The following is an 18,769-nucleotide window of genomic DNA, read 5'->3' as shown; positions in this document are numbered from 1 at the left end:
GGCCACAAGACTCGCACCATGGTTCAGGAACAGCGGCCACCTCCACCATCAGGCTCCTCAACAACCAACTGAATCAGAGACTCGTTTCATGACTCTGACTTGTGCACTATATAGATTTTCTTTGTTCTCTCTACATTGCACAGTTAGTTTGTTTACATTTGTGATCTGTTCACCGTTCTTTGATTGTTTACATGTTTTACTCTGTGTACAGTTTATTTTTTGCACTATCAATTTGTGGAAATTCTGCCTTGACTGCAGAAAAAGAATTTCAGGGTTGTACGTGATGTCACATCTGCACTCTTAAAATAAATCTGAAATCTGAGAAATAGGAGCAGGGAAGGGGCCCTCTGGCCCTTCGAGATCATTCCACCATTCAATGAACTGCTCATTACAAACCCTCCGAGAGTCTATTGCCATCAGATTGTACAAGTACAATCCCGCGAAACAGCGTTCTCCGGTCCTCAAAACATGCAATCAGACATAACACACGTACAGACACACAATACATACACAGGACAGGAATTTCACCTGTACAAAGAAATAAATGAATATTGTTTCAGGAAAATGAGACTCTCAGAGGGTTCATGTGAGCCATTCCTTTGGTCATTCAGCATTCTCACTGCCCGTGGGAGGAAGCTGTTCCTCAGCCTGTGTCCCTGATACTCCTCAATCTCTTCCCCAATGGGAGTGGCTGAAAGATGCCATGTGCGGGGTTCAATGGGCCCTGTGATTTTGCGTGCCCTCTTCAGACAACAATTTTGGTAGATCACGTCAATGACGGAGGGAGACTCCAGTGATCCTCTCTGCCCCTCTTATTGGCCTTAGAGGGTTGGATTGACCTCCGATCCATTTCTCTGCAACAACTGTATCGCACTGTGATGCAGCCGGCCAGGATGCTCTTGATTGAGCTCCCATCTAAGATTGTCATAATGGTGGTCTGTAGAAGGTTGACAGGATGGTGGATGGTAGCCTTGCCCGCTTCAGTCTTCTTGGAAGCACAGTCAACGTTGCACCTTCCTGACAAGTGCGGAGATGTTGAGCATCCATGACAGGTCACTGGTTTGCTGAACTCCAAGCAACTTGGTGCTCTCCACTCTTTCTACTACAGAGTTGTTAATGTGTAGTGGAGGGCGATTGTTCCTGATCCTCATGAAGTCCACGATCATCTCCTTTTGTCTTGTCCACTTTGAGACTCTCGCAGCATTTCACGGGATTTTCCGCCCCTTCTCTGTCGTGCAACTCATCATTGTTGCTGATGGGGCCAACGACCGCTGCTTTTCTCTGCAAACTTGACGACACTGTTGGAGCTGGATCTGGCGGTGCCGTCATGGGTCAGAGACATGAACAGGAGTGGGCTGATCACACACAGCCCTGAGATGCGCCAGTGGTCAGTGTGACGGTGTATGTGAACTTGAAGATCATACGTATCTGATCTTTGCGTCGACTTAGCTCCTCCTACCCATCTTTTCTGCAAAACCTTTAATTACCCCAAACTGCAAATCAGTCTCTCTCTTTCTCTGTCTTAAATATATTCCAAGAGGCAGGTTTTCTGCTCACTGGTGCAGACACTTCCACACATTAGTTGGTCTCTGGGAGAAATTCCTCCATCCCTCAAGGTCACCGCACAGGTTGATAGGATAGTTTAGAAGGCTGATGGGATGCTGGGCTTCATTAATGGGGGATTGAGTTCAGGAGTAGAAAGGTCACGTTACATCTCTACAAATCTCTGGTGAGACCCCACTTGGAGTATTGTGTTCAGTTCTGGTCACCTCATTACAGGAAGATGTAGAAGGCCTGCAGAGGAGATGGACCAGGCCATTGCCTGGATTGGGAAACAAGTCTGATGAGGCAAGGTTAGCAGAGCTGGGACTTTTCTCTTTGGAGCATAGAAGGATGACAGGAGACTTGATAGAGGTCTACAAGAAGAGAGGCAGAGAAGATGAAGGTGGACAGCCAGCGCCTGTTTCCTAGGGCAGGATCAGCAAACACCAGAGGACGTCTGTACAAAGTGAAGGGAGGGAGGTTTAGGGGAGATGTCAGGGGTGTGTTTTTTATATAAACACAGAGAATTGTGGGTATTTGCTGATCCCGCCCTGGGAAACAGGCACTGGCTATCCACTCAGTCTCGGCCCCTCAGAATCTTGTAGACCTCCATCAAGTCTCCTCTCATCCTTTTACGCACCAAAGAGAAAAGTCCCAGCTCTGCCAACCTTGCCTCATAAAATATTATCTCCAATCCAGGAATCATCCTGGTCAATCTCCTCTGCCCCCTCTCCAGACCTTCCACATCCTTCTGTCATGAGGTGACCAGAACTGAACACAGCGTAGTGTAGGCACCGCTTAACATCCACAATACATTCTGTGAAACTGGGCATTATGCAATGTGGACATTGTGTGATCACTTAGCAAAACTATATGGGATAGTGTAGTGTACCTGGAAACTTTTATTTGTAAGTAGGGATCAGTGTGGAGACCAACACGGGGCTGCAGGGAGAGTGGGGAGCAGTGGGATCACTGTGGGGACTGACTCGGGGTTGTGGAGAGAGAGTTGGGCAGTGGGATCAGTGTGGGGACTGGCACGGGGCTGTGGGGAGAGTGGGGGGCAGTGGGTCTGGGAACACCTAGAAGTTTGTCCCATTTCAATTAATTGTGAATGTTTCTTCATTTACGCCATTTCGGCTCACGGAAGGTTTAGGAGCAACACTCTACTTTCGGATAGCAGGGGAGCCCGCTCCTCTAAGTGTGGTCTCACCATAGATTTGTTGAGTTGCAATGTGGCCTCTCGACCCTTGAATTCAATCCCCCTATTAACTACACCATGTAGAAGCAATATATCCCTACTCTGGGAACCAGTGAGTAAATGTCAGGGCATTGCAACAGTGTGATAGTACAGATCTATAACCAATGTACATAGTGTATATAGTTACTGTATCTAGACTGTGCTTACAGCGATTGGCTGAGAGCTAAGCCACGCCTATTGTCTGGGCCTTAAAGGGTTGTGTCCCTAGCCAGGTCGGATCATTCTGGACTGGTCGGCCACCTGTGAAGAGCTCCTGTCTTTTGCTAATAAAAGCCTTGGTTTGGATCAACAAGTCTTTGATTCTTTCGACGAGCTCTACAATTTTATTAGCAAAAATAATTTTTTTGAAAGGGATGGAGCGTTTAACTCAGCCAGAAAAACATATCGACCTACAGTCAGCTACAGCCTTCAAAGCCTTTAACTTCTGGCTGCTGAACTTTGAAAACTTCCTGAGATTCATTGAGGTGGAGGAGGATAACCAGCGTCTAACAGCATTGCTGTCTATGGTGTCCTTGAGAGTCTACGAGAACATCCAGGATGAGACCACTTACACCGCAGCCATAAAGGTACTGAAAGAACTGTATGATCAACCGGTGAACAGAGTTCATGCCCGGCTCGAGCTTGCGTCGAGGAAGCAACAGCCCGGCGAGTCCAGCAGGGCATATTTACAAGTATTAAAGGCATTGGGCAAGGACTGTAACTGTGTGAACAAAACTGCTGCCGAGATCACAAACGATCTCGTCCGGGATGCCTATGTGGCCGGGCTCCGATCGAACAAAGTGAGGCTGCGCTTGCTCGAGCAAGGGGTAGAAAAACTAGAGGACGTGGCCCGGATTGCAATCACAATGGAGGATGCAGCCTTAAAGTCCACCGAGTTCTCTAGGGACTGGACCCCTCGTTCTGATGTGAGTAGAGTGCCCTTCTACCCTACCACCCCCCGAGATACTGACGGCCTGTAGGCTGCTGCTACACTGCCCCGTGTGAACCCAAAATGTTATTTCTGCGGGAGGGACAAGCACAGCAGGTCCCATTACCCAGCAAGAAAAGCCAGGTGCCAGAAGTGCCTTAAAAAGGGCCACTTTGCTGCAGTCTGTAGGTCTAAAATGGCCGCCGGCGAACACAGTGCCTCATGTGAAGCCCAATCGCCACTATCCCATTCAAACACTTCTTCCCCAGAGCTCTCGTCCAATGAGAGCGAGGGCTTCCCTGCACGGCAACGCCTGACGTCACGGAGTCGCCGAACCCAGAAGGGGCAGCCCACCCTCACAACCATGGTGTTGGCCCGCCTCTCGCCCCCGTGCGGAACACTCGACCCGGCCTCGGTCCCGACTGTGGCAACCGCTGCTGCTGCCGCCACCACAGCCACCCCCGGGGCCGACGCTGCCGCCACCACAGCCACCCCCACGGCCAACTAGGTACTCACCCTAGCGTCCATCGCTGACGACCGCCGGGGCCCGACCGCCGCGACCGACGACCTACCCACCGCCAACCGCGAGCAACTACAAACTCCACTACTTTACCTTTCACCCGCCGACGCCGCCACAACAGCACTTCCGGGAGTTCCTCCAACCTGCTCCTCCAGCGTTGATTACGTCATCCCGTTGCGTGACATCATCCCGTTGTGTGATGTCATCCTTTTGCGTGACGTCATCACGTGAAACTCCCCTGTCAACTGCTTCAATAACACTAAACCAGCAATGCTCTCATCCCCTCACCAGAGCAATGGAACTGATTAAAGTGCATGGACACTACACCAATTGCTTATTTGACTCTGGGTCAACTGACAGCTTTATCCAGCCAGATCTGGCCCTCCGTTAGGGACTTGACATTATCCCCACTACCCAGAGGATCTCATTAGCGGCGAGGTCGCACTCGACTGGGATAAAGGGGTATTGCATCACCATGCTGGAAGTACAGGGCGTAATGGTCACCCACTTCAAATTATTCATCCTTCCCCAATTGTGCGCCCCAGTGTTGCTGGGATTAGACTTTCAGCGTCAGTTCCGAACGGTGTCCCTACACTTTGGGGGACCCCACGCCCCCTCTCGGTCTGCCATCGCCCCACCCCCGAAGCACCCGAGCAACCCGCCCCTGTGCCCCGGGGCCAATCCTGCGGCCTTTCCACACTCCGGATTGCCCCGCCAGCACTCTTCGCAAACACCCGTGGTTGGAAGCCTGTGGCCACCAAAATATAGTTACAAAAACAGGCAATTCATTAGGAATGAGGTGCGTAGATTGCTGGATGAGGGCATCATCGAACCCAGTTCAAGCCCCTGGAGAGCCCAGGTGGTGGTTGTCAAGAACGGGGAAAAACTACAGATAGTGGTCGACTATAGCCAGACCATTAACCGCTTCACGCTCCTGGATGCGTACCCCCTGCCACGCATCACAGATGTGGTGAACCAGATCGCCCAATATCGCATATTCTCCACCATTGACCTACGTTCGGCCTACCACCAGCTCCCGATCCGCTGTGAGGACCGACCATTCACGGCCTTTGAAGCGAATGGGCGGCTATATCAATTTCTCAGGGTACCATTCGGGGTCACGAATGGTGTCGCGGTTTTCCAGCAGGAAATGGACTGGATGGTGGACCAGAACGGGCTAACCGCTACCTTCCCGTATCTGGACAATATCACCATCTGCGGCCACGACACGCAGGACCATGACGCCAACCTAGACAAATTTCTTCAAACTGCACGTCGGCTGAACCTGACTTACAATTTCGACAAGTGTGTCTTCCGGACCACACGACTCACTATTCTAGGTTGCGTGGTGGAGAATGGGATAGTCATGCCAGATCATGACCGCATGCATCCCCTAATGGACTTACCCCCCCCCCCCATACCCAGAAAGCGCTCAAACGCTGCGTGGCCTTTTCTCGTATTACACCCAATGGGTTCCAATGGCACGTCCTCTTATCAAGACCACCTCCTTTCCCCTCTCGACCGAAGCCAGAGCGGCTTTCGATCGAATCAAATCTGACATAGACGCTGCACGCGATTGATGAGTCTGTCCAGTTTCAAGTCAAGAGCGATGCATCCGACTTCGCCCTGGCAGCCACCTTGAACCAGGCCGGTCGGCCTGTAGCCTTCTTCTCCAGAACTCTCCAGGGTCCAAAGAGTAGACACTCCTCGATCGAGAAGGAGGCCCAGGCCATAGTTGAAGCGGTGCGTCGTTGGAGACATTACCTCGCTGAGAGGCGCTTTACACTGTTGACTGATCAACACGCGGTCTCCTTCATGTTCAGCAACACCCAGTGTGGTAAGATAAAAAATGACAAAATCGCCAGATGGAGAATCGAACTCTCCACCTTTAACTTTGACATCCTGTACCGGCCTGGTAAGCTCAACAACCCGCCTGACGCGCTCTCCAGGGGGACGTGCGCCAGCATACAGATGGACAGAATACAGAAACTCCATGAGGCGCTCTGTCATCCAGGGGTCACTAGGTTTGCCCACTTTGTGAAGGCGCGCAACCTACCCTATACAGTCGAGGAGATCCGCTCCATGACCCGAGCCTGTTCAGTGTGCGCTGAATGCAAGCCCCACTTCTTCCGTCCGGATAACTCCCACGTTATCAAAGCAACCCACCCCTTCAAGTGTCTTAGCGTAGACTTTAAGGGGCCCCTACCGTCGACCAACCGTAATACCTACATCCTTACGGCCATCAACGAGTACTCCCGCTTCCCGTTCGCTGTGCCCTGCCCAGACACCACTGCCACCTCATTGATACAGGCCCTTCACAGTATTTTCGCCATCTTCGGGTACCCCAATTCCATCCACAGTGATAGGAAGTCCTCATTCATGAGTGCAGAGCTGCAACAGTACCTTCTGGAGTGTGGTATCGCTTCAAGCAGGACCACGAGCTATAACCCACGCGGTAACGGCCAGGTCGAGAGGGAGAATGCCATCATATGGAGAGCGGTTACACTGGCTCTCCGGTCTAAAGGTCTCCCCATCTCTCACTGGCAGGAGGTTCTCACTAGTGCCTTACACTCCATCCGCTCCCTCCTATGTACCGCAACAAATGCCACCCCCCACGAAAGGATGTTCCTTTTCCCGAGGAAATCCGAATCAGGAACCACTGTACCGGCATGGCTCACCATCCCTGGCCCCGTCCTTTTGCGACGCCATGTCCGGCACTCAAAGAACGACCCCTTGGTCGACCGAGTGACTCTACTCCACGCGAACCCACATTATGCCTACATTGAGTTCCCAGACAGGCGGGAGGACACTGTTTTGGTGCGGGACCTAGCTCAGGATGCGGTAGACCCAGCAAACCCCCCAACCCAACCTTCCCCAACTCTTTATTTCCCAGGCCCCATGCCGCAACAGAAGGAGCAACAGCACCCTAACGACCCGGGCCACCCTGCCGACAACACGACTGGGGAATTGAGCTAAGGAGCGTTCGCACCCAACGAACCCGCTGGTGACACCATTCCAGCGACCCCGATTCCCGCACCACGGCGGTCACGCCGGATGGTCAGACCCCCTGACCGCTACAGTCCTTAACCTACCCCTTCCTTTCATTCTCTCCCTCGTTTTTTTGTTTTATTTCCAGGGTCAGTTCTCCAAGAAGGGGTGAATGTGATAGTACAGATCTATCACCAATGTACATAGTGTATATAGTTACTATATCTACACTGTGTTTACAGCGATTGGCTGAGAGCTAAGCCACGCCTATTGTCTGGGCCTTAAAGGGTTGTGTCCCTAGCCAGGTCGGATCATTCTGGACTGGTCGGCCACCTGTGAAGAGCTCCTGTCTTTTGCTAATAAAAGCCTTGGTTTGGATCAACAAGTCTTTGATTCTTTCGACGAGCTCTACAAACAGTAAATATAGTACTTGGATGTGGGGCAACCACTGCATTGTAAGGTTTGCATGGGCTGGCCCGCTCCCTGAACCTGTGACCCCACCCTCCTGGATATTCCTATAAAGGCTGTTACTCCCAAACTCCTCCCTCAGTACCTGCCTTGGGACCGGTCCAGCAACATGAGATGTGCTGATGTCTTAAGGTGAATAAAGCTTCTTAATCACAACTCTCTGTCTCATGTGGTCGATCGATTGCTCTCCAGTGGATACCAACCTGGGACAATAACATTAACACTCTGTGAAACTCCACGGCAGTAATCATTTTTCATTTCACAGTGATATGTTGCTTCGTCTGAACTTTTGACTTTCTTGATGGTGAATTCAGATGTATATGTGTATGTCATAAATGAATTATCTTTATACCAGAGGTAGGGAGTTCTATAGTCTTGTTGTCTATCACAACCCAAACACTTCATGATGAGCTGTTCCCCTGGAAACACAACTCTCAGATTGATTTCCAGTATTAACTTTACATCAGACCCTGCAAACACATGAACAAAAAATATAGGTCAAAAATGCATCATGTTCAAGTTCACTCTCACTCCAGCAGCCTTGTGCCGTCCTCGTGTACCCGGTGTGGTAAACCACTCTGCATCCATTGATCTGGTCAGGGACATCCGTTGGCTGACTGTACTTGTGGCCCCTCCCACTGGCTCCTGGATAAAGGCAATTGTTCCACAGCCCCCACCTCAGCGCAGGGCAGCCGAGCAGCATGGACGCGCCTCCGTTCTCCAATAGATGAAAGCCTGTCGGTTTACTCAACCTCAGACTTTTGGGTCATTGATGGTTCATCCCCCAGCTCATAGGATTTGCATTTAGCACACCTGACTGGATAACCTGGAGAGGGCCAGAATTAATTGGAGGTGTGCTGGATGGCAAGGAATGCTTTCAAAGCTTACAGAGGGATGTAGACGAGTTAGAATAAAGCCAGACACAAAATGCTGGAGAAACTCAGCTGGTTGAACAGTGTCCTTTATAAAAAGGTAAAAATGCCTAACCGATGTTTCGGGCTTGACCCTTCATCAAGGTGTGGATAAAATGTCGGCAGGCGTCTGAATGGCAACATTTTCCCATACCTTGACAAAGTGCTCAAACCCGAAATGTCGGTTAGGCATTTTTACTGTTGCTATGTAAACGACACTGTTTGACCTGCTGAATTTCTCCAGCATTTTGTGTTTTTACTCCAACTGCGGTGTCTACAGACTTTCGTGGTTTACTCTGGGCCAGCTGGAAAAATGGGCTGGAAATTGGCAGATGGAATTTAATTCAGACAAGTGTGAGGTGTTGCATTTCGGATGTAAATGGTGAACAGTCGGGCACTATGGAGAGCGGTAGAACAGAGGGATGTGGGAATGCAGACACATAATTCCCTAAAAGTGGCATCACAGGTGGATGGGGTTGCAAAGAAAGATTTTGGTATATTGGTTTCATAAACCAAAGTGTTGAGTACAGGATTTGGGATGTCATGGTAAAATCGTACAAGATATTGATGAGGCCAAATGTGGAGTATTGTGTGCAGTTTTGGTCACCGAACAACAGAAAAAATATCACTAACATAAAAAGAGTGAAATTTACTTGGGTGTTTCCAGGTCTTCGGGAACTGAATTACAGGGAAAGGTTAAACACATCAGGATTTTATTCCCTGCAGCATTGAAGAATGAGGGAAGATTTGACAGAGGGGTTTAAAATTATGAGGGGGATAGACAGAATAAATGTAGGTTGGCTTTTTCCACCGAGGGCAGGTGAAATAAAAACCATAGGGTTAAGGGGGAAATGGGAAATTGTAATTTCAGGACCATTGCTGAAAGGGAAGGAGCAAGGGACTTTGGAGAGCTGTGAGTGTCGGGAACCAGCTGGAGGTGAGTGCCGTTAAAAAGGAAGCAGAAGGCAAATTAAGGGTTAAACAGAACAGTAATTGGAGGGAGGAGTAATAATGAGCAGTGACAAATAAAAGGAGGGGTGGCTCAAGCAGAGCGACCAGTGTGTGAGTGGCTCAGGGAAAGAGTGGGACTTCGAAGGTTTGGCTCACGAGGCTGAGGATGAGCTAGATTCCAGTGAGGTCAGGCCAGATAACCTATTTGTATTTAAATTAGGAAGAGTTCATGGAGACAGCAACTCCTTGCTCCCATTGCAGGATGTGGGAAATCTGGGACAGCACAATGGTCCCTGCAAAAGGTGCATCCAGCTGCAGCTCATAGGGAAGTGGAACTGGAGCTGCATGACCTCCAGATCATTCAGGAGGCAGAGGCAGTAATAGAGAGGAGCTTTAGGGAGACGATCAGCCCGAAATGCCAGGAGTCGGGCGATGGTTAGGAGAGGGGAGGGGAATAGGCAGAGCACCCCTGTGGCCATTCTCCTCAACAATAAGTATACTGTTAGGCCAGGTCACGTGATAGAGTAGTGGCTGGTAGGGGAACTCCAGCCCTCTCCAGAAAAGTAAAAAAAAATAGAGAAAAAACAAAGGCACAAACATAAAAACCATAACAAAGTGAAAGTAAAAGTGTGGAGAAAATGGCAGCGAAGAAAGAAAAATCAAAAACAACGGGAAGAAAAGAAGAAAGAAGGACGTCGGAAGAGGAAGGTGAAGGCCTTACCAGTACGAGGAGGACCTCCGTGGAGAGAGAAGCCCGCTCCCTGAGGTCAGTCGAAGCCCCGAACTCGGGACTACAAAAATGGCTCATGGAACCAAACAAAAGTGCGCAACTGCGCATGCGCAATGCACAAGACAAACATAACACTGACGGGAGGGGGGATCAGCTGAGGAGTCGATCTCCACAGCTGAAACAGACAATTACAATACAACAGCAAGAGGAAAACATAGAAAATAACGAGAACAAGAAGGAAGAGAATAAAAATAAGAAATCAAAGAAACAACAGATGACCAACCCAGAGGAAGAAGAGCAACACCAAGACACTTCTAATAAAAATAAGAAGACCAAAATTACCCAACAAAATAAAACAAACAAACCAACAAGAAAACCAGAAGAGACAGAGGTAAAGGACACAGATCCTGGAGTGGACTCAGAAGAGGAGGGAGAACACAGAGAAATGGAAGATGAAGGGAAGGGCAAGTAAATGGATATATTTTTTTTTAAAGAATATATGGAAACAGTAAAAGAATGGCAGTCACAAGAATTCAGTGAAATAAAAAGAAGAAAAAGTACACAAGAAAAAGTGAATAGATTAGAGATGATCATGACAGATATAGGAAAAAGAGTAGACAAGGTTGAAGAACGAGAAACAGCCATAGAAATGGAAGTAGATGACTTAAAAAAGAAATTAGAAGAATCTGATAAAAAAAGTTAAAGAGACACAAGAGCTGTTAGCTCAGAAGATAGATATAATGGAAAATTATAATAGAAGAAACAATATAAAGATAGTAGGCCTTAAGGAAGATGAAGAAGGCAAGAATATGAAAGAATTTATAAAAGAATGGATCCCCAGGGTCCTAGGAAGACCAGAATTACAGGAAGAAGTGGAAATAGAAAGGGCACACAGAGCATTAGCCCCAAACCACAACCACAACAAAAACCAAGATCTATTCTAGTAAAATTCCTAAGATATACAGCAAGAGAAAATATATTGGAGAAGGCAATGAAAAAAATAAGAGAAGACAAAAACAAACTGGAATACAAGGGTCAAAAAATTTTTTTCTATCCACATACAAGTTTTGAACTCCTGAAGAAGAGGAAGGAGTTCAATGCAGCAAAAACGACCCTATGGAAAAAAGGTTATAAATTTATGTTAAAATACCCAGCAGTACTTAAAATAGTTATCCCGGGGCAGCAAAGCAAACTATTCTCGGACCCGGAAGAAGCACGAAAATTTGCAGAACCACTACAAAACAGACAGAGAGATGAAGAGATGTAACAAGAACAAAATTACAACAAACTATGTGTATGTGTGTATGTATGTATATATATATATATATATAAATATATATATATATATATATAAATATATATATATATATATATATATAAAATAGAGTATAGGTAAGAACTAAGAAGGGGAAGAAAGGGAAGAAAGGAAGTAAGGAGGGAATTAAGAGAGTGACCTTTGTTTATATATGAAGATTAAAATATTTTCTGGGGGGGGATGGGTGGGGAAGAGTTACGGTCACTGCAAAATCAGTTGACGCTTGTGAGTGAATTCGTAAATCCAAATGGAGAGGAGAGATGTGGTTGCCCGACAAGGGACAAAGGGCAACTCAGAAAAGGGAGGGACTATTGGGGTTAAAGAAATCTTAGATATGAGAATAGTGGAAATATTTTATGTTTTAGAAATGTTGTCTTATAATGTGTTCAAAAAAAGAAAGCAGAAATGGATAAGAAGGGAAGGTGGTGATGAGGAAACGGAAAGGAAAGATAAGCAAAGTATGAAATGACTATGTTGAACTATATGACTTTAAATATTAATGGAATACATAACCAAATCAAAAGGAAGAAACTGTTAAATTTACTGAAAAAAGAAAAAATTGATATAGCATTCGTACAAGAAACACATCTAACTGAAGTGGAACACAAGAAATTAAAGAGAGATTGGACAGGACATGTAACAGCAGCATCATATAATTCAAAAGCCAGAGGAGTAGCTATATTAATCAATAAAAATGAACCAATCAAAATAGAAGAGGAAAAATAGATCCAGCAGGGAGATATGTCATGATAAAATGTCAGATATATTCAGAATTTTGGAATTTACTTAATGTATATTCACCTAATGAAGAAGATCAAAAATTTATGCAAGATATCTTTTTGAAGATAGCAGATACGCAAGGGAACATACTAATAGGAGGGGATTTTAACCTTAATTTGGACTCAAACATGGATAAAACTGGGAAAAAAAACTAACAGAAAGAACAAAGTAACTAAATTTATAATTAAATCGATGCAAGAAATGCAACTTTTGGATATATGGAGGAAACAACACCCAAAGGAAAAGGAATATTCATATTATTCGGGTAGACATAAAACATACTCAAGGATAGACCTATTCCTTATCAGCCCACATTCAAGGGAGAGTTAGGAAAACGGAATATAAAGCTAGACTATTATCAGACCACTCACCCCTGTTATTGACAATAAAGTTAGAGGACATCCCACCAAGAATGTACAGATGGAGATTAAACTCCATGCTACTTAAAAGACAGGATTTTAGACAATTCATTGAACGACAAATTAAAATGTTCTTTGACATAAATACGGAATCAGTGAAAGATAAGTTTATACTATGGGACACAATGAAAGCATTCATCAGAGGGCAAATAATAAGTTATGTAACTAAGATGAAGAGGACTACAATGAGGAAACAGAACAGTTGGAAAGGGAAATAGCAAATATAGAAAAAGAATTAGCAATAAAGGAAGATACAACTAAAAGAAGAGAATAGGCAGATAAAAAAATAAAATATGAAACACTACAAACATATAAGGTGGAGAAGAACATAATGAAGACAAAACAGAAATATTATGAGCTAGGAGAAAAAACGCACAAAATTCTAGCGTGGCAGCTTAAGACAGAACAAACTAAAAGAATGGTATTGGCATTAATGAAAAAGGACAAACAAATTACATATAATCCAACAGAGATCAATGAAAACTTCAGGGAATTCTATAAGCAACTATATCAAACTGAAAACGAAGGGAAAGAAGACAAAATAGATGAATTTCTAACTAAAATTGAACTACCGAAGTTATAAACAGAGGAGTAAAATAAATTAATAAAACCATTTGAAATAGAAGAATTCCAGGAGATATTTAAAAAAACTACCGAACAATAAAACACCAGGAGAGGATGGATTCCCAATAGAATTGTATAACACATTTAAAGACTTATTAATTCCTCCCCTCCTGGAAGTAATCAACCAGATTGATAAAACACAAAGCATACCAGATTCATGCAAAACAGCAATAATTACAGTAATACCAAAGACAGGGAAAGATCCACTTCCACCAGCGTCATATAGACCAATATCTCTACTTAACACAGATTATAAGATAATAACTAAACTATTAGCAAACAGATTGGCCGACTATGTACCAAAAATAGTAAATCTAGACCAAACTGGATTTATTAAAAAAAGACGAACAACGGACAATATCTGTAAATTTATTAAGTTAATTCATGCAGTAGAAGGAAATAAAACTCCAACAGTCACGGTTGCTTTAGACGCAGAGAAGGCCTTTGACAGAGTAGAATGGAATTATTTATTCAAAGTACTACAAAAATTCAGCCTACCAGAGAAATATATTAATTGGATTAAAGCATTATATAAGGGGCCATTGGCGAAAGTGACAGTAAATAGATATATATCAAAACAATTTAACTTAAGCAGATCAACAAGGCAGGGATGTCCACTATCTCCCTCACTGTTCGCGTTAGCTATAGAACCACTAGCAGAACTGATAAGAACAGAAAATAAAATAAAAGGAATAAAAATAAAAGAGAAGGAATATAAAATCAGTCTCTTTGCAGATGACATTATAATATACTTCTTTTCTTTTTTTTTCTTTCGCTTGGCTTCGCGGACGAAGATTTATGGAGGGGGTAAAAAGTCCACGTCAGCTGCAGGCTCGTTTGTGGCTGACAAGTCCGATGCGGGACAGGCAGACACGATTGCAGCGGTTGCAGGGGAAAATTGGTTGGTTGGGGTTGGGTGTTGGGTTTTTCCTCCTTTGCCTTTTGTCAGTGAGGTGGGCTCTGCGGTCTTCTTCAAAGGAGGTTGCTGCCCGCCAAACTGTGAGGTGCCAAGATGCACGGTTTGAGGCGTTATCAGCCCACTGGCGGTGGTCAATGTGGCAGGCACCAAGAGATTTCTTTAGGCAGTCCTTATACCTTTTCTTTGGTGCACCTCTGTCACGGTGGCCAGTGGAGAGCTCGCCATATAACACGATCTTGGGAAGGCGATGGTCCTCCATTCTGGAGACGTGACCCATCCAGCGCAGCTGGATCTTCAGCAGCGTGGACTCGATGCTGTCGACCTCTGCTATCTCGAGTACTTCGACGTTAGAGGTGTAAGCGCTCCAATGGATGTTGAGGATAGAGCAGAGACAACGCTGGTGGAAGCGTTCTAGGAGCCGTAGGTGGTGCCGGTAGAGGACCCATGATTCGGAGCCGAACAGGAGTGTGGGTATGACAACGGCTCTGTATACGCTTATCTTTGTGAGGTTTTTCAGTTGGTTGTTTTTCCAGACTCTTTTGTGTAGTCTTCCAAAGGCGCTATTTGCCTTGGCGAGTCTGTTGTCTATCTCATTGTCGATCCTTGCATCTGATGAAATGGTGCAGCCGAGATAGGTAAACTGGTTGACTGTTTTGAGTTTTGTGTGCCCGATGGAGATGTGGGGGGGGCTGGTAGTCATGGTGGGGAGCTGGCTGATGGAGGACCTCAGTTTTCTTCAGGCTGACTTCCAGGCCAAACATTTTGGCAGTTTCCGCAAAGCAGGACGTCAAGCGCTGAAGAGCTGGCTCTGAATGGGCAACTAAAGCGGCATCATCTGCAAAGAGTAGTTCACGGACAAGTTTCCAACTGATTATCCAACTGCACGAAAACCAACAAGGTCGGGTCAGATACAGAAATGAGCTCTCTGAACCCTTCTCCATTAACAATGGCGTGAAGCAAGGCTGTGTTCTCGCACCAACCTTCTTTTCAATCTTCTTCAGCATGATGCTGAACCAAGCCGTGAAAGACCCCAACAATGAAGACGCTGTTTACATCCGGTACCGCACGGATGGCAGTCTCTTCAATCTGAGGCGCCTGCAAGCTCACACCAAGACACAAGAGAAACTTGTCCGTGAACTACTCTTTGCAGATGATGCCGCTTTAGTTGCCCATTCATAATATACTTAACAGAACCACAAATATCAATTAAAGAATTACATAGGAAATTGAAGGAATATGGAGAAGTATCGGGGTACAAAATCAACGCAAATAAAAGTGAAGTAATGCCAATGAATAATGCGGATTTCACAAAGTTTAAGAAAGAATCGCCATTTAGATGGCAAACACAAGCAATGCGATACCTAGGTATACAACTAAGTAAAAACCTCGGCCACCTATATAAACTCAATTACCATCCATTAATGAAAAAATTACAAGATGACTTAGAGCATTGGAAAGACTTACCACTAACTCTGATAGGAAGGATAAACTGTATTAAAATGAATATTTTCCCAAGGATACAATACCTATTTCAGTCATTACCAATACACCTAACAGAGAAATTCTTCAAGGAGTTAAAGAAAATAATAAGGAAATTCTTATGGAAAGGGAGGAAACTGAGGATAGCACTAGATAAATTAACAGAATGGTACAAACAAGGAGGCTTACAAGTACCAAACTTTAAGAATTATTATAGAGCCACACAATTAAGATACCTATCAGATTTTTATGAAACAAAGGAAAAACCAGATTGAATCAGATTTGAACTAGAGAAAATAGGGGAGAAGATACCTGAACATATACTACATAAATGGAATGAAAAATTGGTGCAACGTAGGAATTCACTGGTATTGTATCATCTGCTCAACATTTGGAAGAAGATTCATGTAGAAAGGAATAAAACAAATTACCAACTACCAAAACTAATATTGACGCAAAATCAGCTAATCCCTTTCACAATAGATAACCTTTCCTTTAGAGATTGGGAGAGAAAAGGGATCAAAAGAATAGAAAATTGTTTTTCGGGAAATAAATTATTATCCTTTGAACAAATGAAGGACAAATATAATATAACTCACGATACAATGTTTGCATACTACCAACTGAAAACCTACTTGAAGGACAAATTGGGAAACAGTCTGAGGTTACCAAAAGGAAGCAATTTTGAATATGTGATTACAGACACAATGATAATTTAAAAATTTGTAACAAACATGTACATCAAACTGCAAGAAAAGGAGAACGAGGAAACAAATGGTAAAACTAAACAAAAATGGGAACAAGATCTAAACATAAAGATAAAGAATGAAACATGGGAGAAGTTGTGCTCCGGAACTATGAGAAATACAATAAACACGAGGTTACGTATGATACATTATAATTGGATACACCTCAAAAGTTAAATAAATGGGACCCAACAGTATCAGACAGATGTTTTCGCTGTAAAAAGGACATGGGAACAACAATTCATGCAATTTGGACATGTGAGAAAGTGAAAGAATTTTGGGAAGATCTAAACCAGATATTAAATAAAATCACAAAAAGCAATATACCAAAAAACTCAGAGATCTTCCTCTTAAGTAATATAAGAAACAAAGAATTTGGACTCGATTTGGATGGTGCACAAAAAAGATTTGTTATGATAGCCCGAACTGTAGCAAAAAAATGTATTATGTCAACCTGGAAATTAGAAGACAACTTGAGAATACAACAATGGAATATAGAAATGAATAAATGTATTCCATTAGAAAAAATAACATATAATTTAAGAAAGAATCACCATTCAGATGGCAAACGCAAGCAATGCAATACCTAGGTATACAAATAAATAAAAACTCGGCCATCTATATAAACTCAATTATTATCCACTAATGAAAAAATTACAAGACGACTTAGAGCATTGGAAAGACTTACCACTAACACTGATAGGAAGGATAAACTGTATTAAAATGAACATTTTCCCAAGGATACAATACCTATTTCAGACATTACCAATACGCTTAACAGAGAAATTCTTCAAGGAATTAAAGAAAATAATAAGGAATTTTTTATGGAAAGGGGGGAAACCGAGGATAGCACTAGATAAATTAACAGAATGGTATCAACAAGGAGGCTTACAACTACCAAACTTTTAAAATTATTATAGAGCCGCACAATTAAGATATCTATCAGATTTTTATCAAACAAGGGAAAAGCCAGATTGGACTAGATTAGAACTAGATAAAATAGGGGAGAAGATACCTGAACATATACTATATAAATGGGATGAAAAATTGGTAAAACGTAGGAATTCTCCAGTATTACATTATCTGCTCAATATTTGGAAGAAGATTCATGTAGAAAGGAATAAAACAAATTACCAACTACCAAAACTAATACTGACCCAAAATCAGCTAATCCCTTTTACAATAGATAACCTTTCCTTTAGAGAATGGGAGAAAAAAGGGATCAAAAGAATAGAAAATTGCTTTTCAGGAAATAAATTACTATCCTTTGAACAAATGAAGGACAAATATAATATAACTCAAGATACAGTGTTGGCATACTACCAACTGAAATCCTACTTGAAGGACAAATTGGGAAACAGTCTGAGGTTACCAGAAGGAAGTAATTTTGAATATGTGAATACAGACACAATGATAATCAAAAAATTTGTAACATGTATATTAAACTACAAGAAAAGGAGAACGAGGAAACAAATGGTAAAACTAAACAAAAATGGGAACAAGATCTAAACATAAAGATAAAGAATGAAACATGGGAGAAGTTGTGCTCCGGAACTATGAGAAATACAATAAACACGAGGTTACGTATGATACATTATAATTGGATACACCTCAAAAGTTAAATAAATGGGACCCAACAGTATCAGACAGATGTTTTCGCTGTAAAAAGGACATGGGAACAACAATTCATGCAATTTGGACATGTGAGAAAGTGAAAGAATTTTGGGAAGATCTAAACCAGATATTAAATAAAATCACAAAAAGCAATATACCAAAAAACTCAGAGATCTTCCTCTTAAGTAATATAAAAAACAAAGAATTTGGACTCGATTTGGATGAAGCACAAAAAAGATTTGTTATGATAGCCCTAGTTGTAGCAAAAAAATGTATTATGTCAACCTGGAAATTAGAAGATAACTTGAGAATACATCAATGGTATATAGAAATGAATAAATGTATTCCATTAGAAAAAATAACATATAATTTAAGAAATAACATTACAATATTTGAACAAATATGGGAGCCATACATGAAACACAATAGAGAAAACCTACCATGGACATCTACCACCTAAAAGGACAGAAGGAGAAGATAATGAAAAGAACTGACTCAGTGGAATTTCTTGTTTATTTTTATTGAGTGACAACATTGTTTGATGGGTTTAATGTATCTTAGATTCTGAACTTTAAATAAATGGGAGGGGAGGTGAGGG

The 18,769-nt window shown here is 43.5% G+C and overlaps 1 protein-coding gene across 6 annotated transcripts in view; it reads right to left on the bottom strand.

The window, feature by feature from the left end:
* The window catches only part of LOC138758292 (Fc receptor-like protein 4), a 79,742-nt gene that overhangs the window by 47,022 nt on the left and 13,951 nt on the right, over positions 1 to 18,769 (bottom strand). For 5 of the 6 annotated variants that reach the window (XR_011354240.1, XM_069926991.1, XM_069926996.1 and 2 more), the window contains one exon: positions 7,887 to 8,153. The exons of the other annotated variant lie outside the window; for it this stretch is intronic. Coding sequence is in view for 4 of the 5 variants with exons in the window: in XM_069926991.1 (XP_069783092.1) it covers positions 7,887 to 8,153 (267 nt within the window). In the remaining variant the exon portion in view is untranslated. The remainder of the gene's footprint in view (positions 1 to 7,886; positions 8,154 to 18,769) is intronic. 6 annotated transcript variants of the gene reach the window in all.

Source organism: Narcine bancroftii, chromosome 3 (assembly GCF_036971445.1).
Source record: "Narcine bancroftii isolate sNarBan1 chromosome 3, sNarBan1.hap1, whole genome shotgun sequence".
Classification (NCBI taxonomy): Eukaryota; Metazoa; Chordata; class Chondrichthyes; order Torpediniformes; family Narcinidae; genus Narcine; species Narcine bancroftii.
Note: the sequence above shows the minus strand (reverse complement) of the source record. Positions and strands in the feature narration are given on the sequence as shown.